Source organism: Stylophora pistillata, chromosome 3, assembly GCF_964205215.1.
Source record: "Stylophora pistillata chromosome 3, jaStyPist1.2, whole genome shotgun sequence".
In the NCBI taxonomy this organism is placed as follows: domain Eukaryota; kingdom Metazoa; phylum Cnidaria; class Anthozoa; order Scleractinia; family Pocilloporidae; genus Stylophora; species Stylophora pistillata.
The window spans coordinates 3,881,852-3,891,524 of record NC_142521.1 but is presented as its reverse complement, the minus strand read 5'-3'; the positions used below and the strand labels follow the sequence as shown (position 1 = coordinate 3,891,524).

The following is a 9,673-nucleotide window of genomic DNA, read 5'->3' as shown; positions in this document are numbered from 1 at the left end:
TGAAGGACAATCCCGGCAAAATGTTCTGAATTAAAAAAAACATATTTTGAATGGTAATATTTGCTATTTAAATCCATTTTGAAAAGTCTAAAAAAAACAATTATAAATCTTGAATGACATACCCGTAAAAAAGTGAAACCATGGATTTTTACCCGACCGTCATGACTTCTATTGGACTGTTTTGGGTTTTTTAATAGCTACAAAGTATCCATATCATGTTCTTTCCCAGTGATAATGTAATAACACTAACCAACGTGATTATATGACCCAATCTCCTTCTTAAACATACTTACTCGTCTGAAATAAAACAGCATTCTACAGCACCACATGATGGCCTCAATAGGATTAACCGTTAACCGTCAAAAATGCAAGAGTTTTACCGTCAAACGTTAAATAAAGTCAGCCGATATCTGAGAAGTCGAGGTATGCGATAAATGAATGCACTCTTCCCTTGAAATACTCACCAATTTTCATTAAAAAAAACATTTTCAAGCTAAAGATTACGCAAAATATTCATCTCTATCTGCCCCGCTAAATGGCCAATCCAAGCTTTTCATATTTGCACTTACATTTGATGGTCCATAGATTTAGGGGATCATAAGAGTGATGGAAAAAATATATTTGCCTTTTAGTTCGTATTTTTTCCCACAACTTTTGACGACAGATCATGGTGTAGGCTGGGGGGGGGTTCGCTCGCCTGCAGTGAAGGCGTCTTATTAGGGTGAGTTAACGCTAAGAAGCACGCGATCGTTTATTCAAGCGGCCATTTAATTTATTTAATCACTTTCACCAGAGTGTGGGAGGGTCGCACAACAGAGCGAGGCTCCAAATTAAGTGCGCCCAATATCCCACCCATCCCACCCCAGGGGAGGACATCCATCACACAGTAATCTCGTGTGTGGGAACTTAACGTCTCCTACCCCACCCCTGCAGGAGACGGGACCACCATTTATTCGTCCCTATCCGAGAAGACTTGAATATCTAACCATTTCTTTATGTTATAGAAAGGTAGCAAATTCTTCTCAATTATTTTAAGACCCTGAGTGTTGGTCCGGCCGGGGCTCGAACCCTTGATCTCCCGCACAACAGTTCAGCGCTCTATCCATTGAGCTAACCGGGAGGCGGTCAATTTGGAAGTAGAGTCAACGGCAGGGGAAGGGGTGATAGGACGCGTAATATAGCCTTCCCTTCCCTAGCCCCTCTCTTAATTCTAAACCGTCACTCACCCCCTTGGTATATATTTCTTTCTCCCTCCAGCCTTCCGCTGCACAAAAAAATCAAAGATGGCGGCCATTTCTCGCTGAGCAAAAGGATTTGCAAAGCGAGACAGACTCAGGCTTAATTACTTTTCCAATTCTCTAAATATCGTTTTACTAATTATAATGCAGTAGAGAAATTTCCTCCACACCACCGTGACTTCGCAGTGTCATGAAATCGCACTGTCACGTGTGTATGTCACCGCCACTTCCTTAGTTCACTTCCGGAGCTATACTTCCGCTTTCACGATTACGTTCATAGTTCTCCCTTGGCTTTGTCTTTGAACTAACACAAACCAATTTCATTTAAATCTTATTGAACGCTCACCGATATTCTTTCTTGTTGAGGCAGTGCAGCGCAGGGTTGGCGGCAAAAGGTGAAAGTCCTAAATTTGCTTTCACTTGATCCGTTCATAGTTCACCCTTCGCTTTCTCTTTGAACCAACACAGACCAATTTAATCAAAATCCTTTTGAACGCTCGCCAATATTCTTTATTATTGAGGCAGTAAAGAGCAGGGTTTATGGCAGAAGCTGAAAGTGCTACAGTGCGTGCAGTGTTGTACATGATGCCGTAGTTCTTTTCAGGTTGTGTCAACCGCAGATAGAAAAGTAAAAACCATCCTCCTGTGAAAACGAACAAAACCATAACGATGGTGCGAGCAAAACGCCGCTCTAAAGTAATATTTTGGGCTTGGTTTTCCAGTGATTCGACCTGCTCTGCTGTCTGAAAGCGCCCTCGTGACGCATTGAGAAATTCGCGTTGTTTGAAAACTTGGTAATACACTACAGTGTAACATAGGATCATCTCTACGTAAGAAACGCCGAACACGGCGGCAGTAAGATAGGATGTGATCTTTTTGTCTACAGTGAGCCGTAGAGCAGCGTATCCACAGGCCAAAGTCCACACTACGGCTAAAACTATTTTTTTCCCTGTTGTCATCGTGTTCTTGTAATCAATCGACGGTAATACAAACAAGAACCGATCAAGAGCAATCAAAGCCAGTGTCAACAACGAGACAGCACATGCAAAGTTGCCAATTGCTCGAAAGGCTTCATCCACGAATGGAAGACATTTGAAGTTCATGTGTGCACCAATAAGAGCAACGAGAAGGGGTTGATCCAAGAGTGCAACCATTAAATCCGCGGTAGCAAGACTTAGGATGAAGTAATGAAAACTGGAGACCATACCTTGAGTGGTACACACTGTAATTAATACGAATAAGTTACCCAAGGTGCCCAAAATACTTGCCACGATATTGATTCCAACAAGAACCATTGCTGCATCCTTTTCGTCTGCCAAAGAGAAACCAGGTGGGCAGTTCGGCGACATGGAGGCATTTAACAATATGTAAAAGGGAAGCATCTTCAAATTTGACCGGAGAAAGGGAAATACTAAAACTGTGTTTTCCTGTTCTCCCCTAATCTGGAGTACTTAAGCTGAAGATCATTAAATTGAATAAGTAGTGAGGGAGCAGATACCCAAAAAACCGAGTTTCGTTCAACTATCTCCACACAAAAGATCTGGCACTTGATTCTTCCAGAGTAAGACCTCCTGATCAACGTGAGGTAGTTCGTGAAGTTAACTGTGGAATACCTTTCAAAAACCGGGGCTTTTTGTCACGCGCTTATCATTTCAACATGGAAACGAGGCTGGGATCTAAAGTGACCTTTTATCTCTCAATGGATAAGTGAATGCGATTAGAAATGGATGGAGACTCCAGTAGATGTGAAGCATATGACAAGGATAACGTTGAGTTGAATTGCGGCATACATTTCAAAATACATATATCTTATTAGACATTTTGTTGTGTAGTATCGCTACTTATTTTTACGAGTTGTGCCGTATTTTGACGAGCCCGTAGGGCGAGTCAAAATACAAATAACGTGTTTTTGAACGGAAAACAGGTACTAGTTTCCATATTCTATGCGACACGTAGTAGGAATATTTTCACGAAGACTCTAACAACAAAGGGTTACACATAAATCATATTTCCGGTTGTAATTATGTAATCAAAGCTTGCTTTAGAATTGTTTGTCACGCTTTGTCACGCTATGCTTAACTTTACAACAGCTCCACTAAGAATGACTTGTTTACTTCGAGGGCCGGGAAAGGAAGCCAACTGTGTATGCAGAACAACAAACTCACAAGAATCGGTTCTGTTTTCTTTGTTTTGACTATCTTCTGCCGCTTTTAGAGTTTCCATCGCCGAAATCGTCCAAGAATTACGAACGTAGTTCTAATTCTATTTTTTTTTTTGCATGCGCGGGATCAGTGCGGGCAAGTGCGCGATATTGACCTCCACGATATTTCTAATAGTACAAGAAAAAAATACTGACGTCAGCAGTCACGTGACATTCCTTATCATCAAGTCGTCATATGCTTAACATCTACTCATTATCATCTTGTCATATGTTTCACATCTACTTACCTGGCTGTGAAGTCTCCACCAATTTTCCATCGCATTCGCGTATCCATTGGGAGCTAAAAGGTCTCTTTAGCTTCCAGCATCGTTCCCATGTCGAGATATAGGGCGAGTGACAGAAAAGCCCTCTAATTTGAAACTTACACCACAAACGCCATCCTTGCCATATGCTTCACATCTACTGAAGTCTCCATCCATTTCTAATCGCATTCACTTTTCTAGTTAGAGATGAAAGGTCAATTAAGATCCCAGCCTCGTTTCCAGGTTGAAATGATGAGCGAGTAACGAAAAAAGCCCTGTATTTTCAAACGCATAACACAATTCAAGTCTACGAACTAACTCACGTTGATCAGGAGGTCTTTCTCTACCAGAAACAAGTGTGAGAACTTTCCTGTGGCAATGGTTGAATGAAACTCGTTTATTCTGTGTCTGCACATTACCCCCACCACCCCACCACACCTCTCCCCTCTGCCTAATTTTCAGCTTCTCATTTGTTTGTTTTTTTTTTGTGCGTGAGTGTGTGTAAAGTTGGCTTTTTTATTTTTGTTTCGTTTTTGGATGCCTCGTCATAGTAAGTCCTCATAAATTTATGTCCTCAACTACATACATATCATCAAAATTCACAAAAAAAAAGAAATAGATAAATAAAAACACACAAAAACTAAACAGAGACAAAACTGTACACCACTTCTTAAATAAAAGACCTCTGTTATTTTAAAGTAGGCAAAATCTACCAAATTTCACTTCTTTAATAATAAAAACATTTTGATTATTTCTTAGGATAAGGAAAGAAAGTTTCTTTTCCTCACTTTTCCTGTAGTAATTATAATTATCCTTAATTCTTTAAAACGAGAATTAAAATTCAAACTGTGGTATTACAACTCAGTAAGATTGTTTCTCACTTTCTTGTAAGAAAGGTCAAGCCATGTTTGGTAGTCTTGTAATTGATGGAGAAATCCCTCATTAGGTTTTGCACTTGGTCTGGCTTTTTTAACAATCTCCATGGCCTCTTCCAATGGCAATCTTTTTGAAAACATCAAGTATCCAAGAGTGACAGTCACAGAACGAGACACACCAGCATTACTATCAAAAAACAAATGAGATATTCTCTCTTTTTTTTTTGGAATACTTTTTCTCCATACTGTTCCCTATACATTTCCTAAGGTGCTGACAAGGAGAATTTGTTTAACAATCAGTGGCTTCTGTAGATGGTGATCATTTCCTTGATTCTTGTGACCTTTAAGTGTGATGATATTGTAAGGAGAAATTGGATGCTCTTCTTCTTTCTGAGGCATTAATTACAAAATATGCATTAATTACTAACTTAAAGGTTCCCTTACCAGTGAACAAGCACTGCCCCACTTTTAGAGCCATTAATTATAAAATCAAACATCCCTGGGAAGTATTGACAAATGGGTGTTTCTGGCAAATCCAGCACCTCAACAGTCTTGTATTCAAACTCCTGAAAAGAGAAAGGTTACACATTTGCTGCTTTCATCAGGAAATGCAAGGAAGGGATGACCTGGGGGGGGGGGGGCACTGGAGAGTAACTGCTAAAAGGAAGTATGGTGGGAGAATGCCTATATAAGGCCTTCAAAGTGTGACCCTGTATTTAAAGGATCCTAGTTGCAGTCACAAGAAGCAAATGACCACTTAAAACTTGAACTATTAATGAGCCTGCCCTTGAGAGATTAGTTCTGACCAGGATGTATTTTAATGACTATCATTGGCATTGTGCTTAAGCACATTGGTTTTGAATAAGGTGCCATTTCCCCATCAGTATGTTCTTGAAATTTAGTAAAGGTGGATGATATTGTGTTACAAAATACAGTACTTTCTTTTGTGTGCTATTTTCTTTGTTCCAAGAGAAAGCCAAGAGAAACTATATTCTTTTTTCAAACATGGTGCATGTTGGATATATAATTCTTAGGATGTGTAATGCTTCTCCTTTAATGAATCCTTTCTTTACCCCAGGTAAAAAGTGTTAGCTGGCCAGCATGACTCCTTCCAGGTATTAAGAGTTATGTGAAAGATTTCCTCTGCAGTTGCCCATATGTAAACAAAAACAGAGGTGTGGTTGATTAGGATCCTTTAAAGGATCAGGATTTCAGTTTTGGGGGGAAAGGGAAGATGTAGGGGCAGGGGGGTAGCCACTGAAGGAAATATGGGGGGGGGGGAATGTGCCAATAACACCTTCAAAACCTGATCCTGTTTTAAAGGGTTTTTTTTTTTGTTCAAGAGAAAAAAGCTGTCACAGAAGTTGCAAAATTGTCCTCACCAAGCCACTCCAATCATATTCAAACAAAGACTTGAAAAACATCACTAAGTGAAAATAACTCCACATGCAAACCAAGCACTGGCAATGTTCATACCCTATTCAAGACTTTGAAAGAGGAGAGACACCCTGCTTTAGATATTAACTAGTTAGATTGCACACCTTACTTAAGGTTCAAGACCCTGCATATATTAAAACCAATCACCTTTGGAAAGGCATTCTCTATTCCTGTTCCAACATTTAATATGTGAGTTATGTTATTTTGTTTAAGTTCTTCCAAATTTCTGGCTCCATCTTGTGAGCTTATAAATAAGTTGTCCAGTACATTGTAAACCTTGTCATCTGGTGAGAGGTCCTTGCAAAATCCTAAGCCATGCTCTCCAGTATCTACAGTGATGATACTCCCATTTCCACTCTTACGTTCTAGAAACTTAGAATAAGGAAATGGTTAAGTTATAGCTCAGTGATTTTTTCATCTAAAATCAATCTAGAAACAAAATAATTCTGATCAATTTGAAGCTACATGAATCTCTCCCTCTCTGACCAGGCAACCCACAGGCATTTGACACATAATGATTTCCCTGGGATAGAGAATTTGAAGCTTGCTTGGGCGGGGTGGGAAATTTGAACCAGAATTGTCAAGTCTTTTTAGAGGAATACATATCTTTAAATTTTTTATGTGGAGAAGTTAAAGGATAAAGAGTCCACTTTTCAGGAGTGAATGGCAAATAAGGATTTTCCCATTGTAGAAATGCTTGCAAGCAAAAACCTACTAGCAGCATCAAAAATTATTACGAGACTGCTACATTCTACAACATTGCTTGATCGCACTGTGAATCCTTCCATAGAAAATTGTTCTTGAATAGGGCACTTGGACACAACTTTGGCCCGGGGGTTTCCTTTAGGTGGGGGGGGGGGGGGGAAGGGAAGGGTGGAGGTGGATGTTGAAGTTTCAAATTGACTGAAGCATTGTTCAGAGAAATAACAACTGAAAGTAGTTTCGTTTCAGAAACATAGAATAGTAAGGGGTTATGCGGACTTATTGAAGATCTAATGAAATTCAGTTATGATACATAGTAAAAATTGATATAATTTGTGGTCTGGTTTGCTTCACAAGGCCACACAATGTAATACTAATAAGGTTAATGGCAACACTTCATACAATGTCGCTATTTTACCTTCCTTCCCTCTGCTGTGGTGACCGTAGTATTGACGGATTTTAGCTTTCCTGTTTTAAAGCTCTCCACCTCACGGAGAAAACTCATCCTAAGATTGTTGAATTTAGAGAAGGAGATCTGGGAACGACCTTACACGCCTCGGTTGTATAACACCATTGGAACGCCTGGAGGAAACTGTCCATCGTCATTGCAAGGATTTGTGGTAAGATTTGCGCATATTACCCGCCCGCTTCTATTCTGTTAAGTAAGACACTACAAAATGATTTCAAGTTCTTCTCTTCGTCTTATTATGACAAACTGTCGGGGAATTTCAAAACATCCAAGGGCTCTCCTTTCGTTCATGGGTAACGCCACCTTAACTCGCTTTCAATCTCCTGCTCAAAGTGGCCATTCACTGTGGTTACGTTTCGGGAGACCGTTGCACACTTCTGCCTTTAGAGAAGCGGATAAACCTGCAGCAGAAAGTACAACGGAAAAAGAGAAAGGTGGAGAGAATGTGCCGCTTAGGGACAGACTTAAGTCCGTTGTCGCAGAATATGGAACGACAGCTGTGGTGTTTCACGTAACTATATCTCTCACTTCCTTGGGGTTGTGTTACATTGCTGTGAAAAGGTCAGTCATCACCATGGAAAAGCTAAAGAACTATCAAAATATATTTTAAATAAGGTTTGTCCAAAACTAATGTTAAGCAGCAAGAGAAACATTGGTAAATTCCACACAGTATGTCCAATTTAAAACGGATCTGATTTTTCAATTATTTAACCAAAGACAACTTACGAACATCTTTAGCAACTTTCTGACCTGGAAGAAGGTGTTTCCCTTTCCAGGGGAGGGCCTTATTATAGCAGTGCAACTGTTGGCAGTTAGGACAACAAGGAAAAAGAATTGCTCAAGACATCCTTGTTTGCTTCTTGAATACCTTCTTGAGTCATTCTATTAACCCTAAAACTTCCATGTCTGACCAAGACAGAATTTCTCCCTATGTTATCATGTAGAAAAGTGCAAGAATAGAGAAAGATATAAATTAGGTGATTATAAATTGATCTAAATTAAAATTCTCAGAACTAATATCACAAGGATCGTATGGCTTGTAGTAATGAGAATGATTAACTAGAGAATGGAGTGAATAGGATAACTCCATCCTGATGCTAGTCTCCTTTGCAGCCATTGTTTGGGCTCGTCACACAACAGGGTTGGTGGGGGAGGGAGCGTTGCGTGACAGCGGCTGCGAAGGAGACTATCCTGATGCAGGTCAATCAGATTTTTTAGGGAAATGAACATAACTTAGAAAGTAACTTTCAACCACACTAACAAGGGTTATGTTGTTTTTCTTGTTTAAGTGGAATTGATGTCCAAGCTGCTCTTCAGTTCATTGGAGTGAGCTCATCAGTGGCTGATTCAAGTGTTGCAACAGAGGCCAGTACTTTTGTGATGGCATATGCTTTCCATAAAGTTTTTGCTCCACTGAGGATGTTTATGACCATCAGCTGCACACCGCTTATTGTCAGAAAGCTACGCAAAATGGGTGTTCTCAAGGAGCCATTGAGGCAATAAAGATCAACAATGCATGCATAGTAAATAAGAAGCTGAGTGGTACATGCATTTTGACTGGTTCTTCCACATGATCTGTTGGAGGACAGACACTATTTATGATGTAAAACAAATAGATTCTATGTTGCAGTGGGTGTATACCAGAGTAGATCACTCTCATCGGTGCCTTGTGTGGTACTTTTTTGTTGTTACCATATTTTGAAATCATCTGTGATCTACTACTGAACAGACACATGGAGTCTATTTGTTAATTGCTTGCATGGAAGGTGTTTTGTGACTGGTTGTTAAAAATGTTAACCAAAGGCTATGGCTTCACTAAGTAAGAGAGAATTTCTTTTGATGACTTTTTTGTAATGTTTTGTAAGTCAAGAATATTCCTCTATGCAATTGTAAATATATTTGTCACAGGACAATAAAAGAAATACTCAGGACATGTACTAGTCCTGAGTTCACATTCCTTTTGATTTTATCCAATACTTAAAAGTTTTACAAAATTTTCAACCTTCTAAAAACATGACATGGGTTGCCAAATACCCACTAGTTTGTTTTTTTTTTTTCCAGCTACTGAGGGTAGTTCTGTCAGGCACTTAGAAATTAATTGTTGCACATGGTGACTTAAAATTTACACTCGGATAAATTCAATAGATTTTTCACTCAAGATGCAGAATATGTGTAAGGAGGGAAAAATTTATGCAGTGATTTATAGACTCATTTTGAAAACAAATGGAGCAAAATTTTAGATAATTTGGCAGTGGATATTTCATGCAAGTCCAAATAGGAATTAACACTTGGTTCACATTCCAAGCGTGTCAAGGAGTTTAGAATTACTGTGTACATGAAATATTCCTCAAACCTGATTGGTTCATTTCCTTTGACACAATCACATTCCAGAAATATTTCTGGTGTTCATGGCTTTGAGGGTTTATGTAAATCACCATTTTCCAGCTAAATGGGAAGTTTCTGTCCAGGTTAAAACCCACATGGTTGTA

At 39.4% G+C, this 9,673-nt stretch overlaps 3 protein-coding genes across 3 annotated transcripts; 1 reads left to right on the top strand and 2 right to left on the bottom strand.

The window, feature by feature from the left end:
• Nucleotides 1-176: 176 nt before the first annotated feature.
• Nucleotides 177-3,903, bottom strand: LOC111325749 (beta-2 adrenergic receptor). Its single transcript, XM_022929618.2, has one exon. It carries the CDS (start codon nucleotides 2,618-2,620, stop codon nucleotides 1,655-1,657), a length of 966 nt encoding a protein of 321 aa, XP_022785353.2. The 5' UTR covers nucleotides 2,621-3,903; the 3' UTR covers nucleotides 177-1,654.
• A 508-nt stretch (nucleotides 3,904-4,411) lies between these two features.
• LOC111325751 (dual specificity protein phosphatase 19) lies at nucleotides 4,412-7,277 on the bottom strand. The gene is made up of 4 exons (XM_022929620.2): nucleotides 7,134-7,277; nucleotides 6,161-6,385; nucleotides 5,021-5,142; nucleotides 4,412-4,763 (listed from the first exon to the last, which is right to left on the bottom strand). The coding sequence occupies exons 1-4, from the start codon at nucleotides 7,218-7,220 to the stop codon at nucleotides 4,556-4,558; spliced, it is 642 nt and encodes a 213-aa protein (XP_022785355.2). The 5' UTR covers nucleotides 7,221-7,277; the 3' UTR covers nucleotides 4,412-4,555.
• Nucleotides 7,278-7,287: 10 nt separating this feature from the next.
• On the top strand, nucleotides 7,288-9,121 carry LOC111325695 (mitochondrial inner membrane scaffold 2). Its single transcript, XM_022929558.2, has 2 exons — nucleotides 7,288-7,745; nucleotides 8,474-9,121. The coding sequence occupies exons 1-2, from the start codon at nucleotides 7,393-7,395 to the stop codon at nucleotides 8,685-8,687; spliced, it is 567 nt and encodes a 188-aa protein (XP_022785293.2). The 5' UTR covers nucleotides 7,288-7,392; the 3' UTR covers nucleotides 8,688-9,121.
• The last annotated feature ends 552 nt before the right edge of the window (nucleotides 9,122-9,673 follow it).

Coding starts and splice junctions, on each gene's coding strand:
- LOC111325751 (XM_022929620.2), bottom strand. CDS start 7,220: ATGAGTTTTCTCCGTGAGGTGGAGAGCTTTAAAACAGGAAAGCTAAAA. Junction 6,386..7,133: donor CCACAGCAGAGGGAAGGAAG/GTAAAATAGCGA, acceptor CCTTATTCTAAG/TTTCTAGAACGTAAGAGTGG. Junction 4,764..5,020: donor GGGGCAGTGCTTGTTCACTG/GTAAGGGAACCT, acceptor GTTTTTTGATAG/TAATGCTGGTGTGTCTCGTT.
- LOC111325749 (XM_022929618.2), bottom strand. CDS start 2,620: ATGCTTCCCTTTTACATATTGTTAAATGCCTCCATGTCGCCGAACTGC.
- LOC111325695 (XM_022929558.2), top strand. CDS start 7,393: ATGATTTCAAGTTCTTCTCTTCGTCTTATTATGACAAACTGTCGGGGA. Junction 7,746..8,473: donor TGTTACATTGCTGTGAAAAG/GTCAGTCATCAC, acceptor TTCTTGTTTAAG/TGGAATTGATGTCCAAGCTG.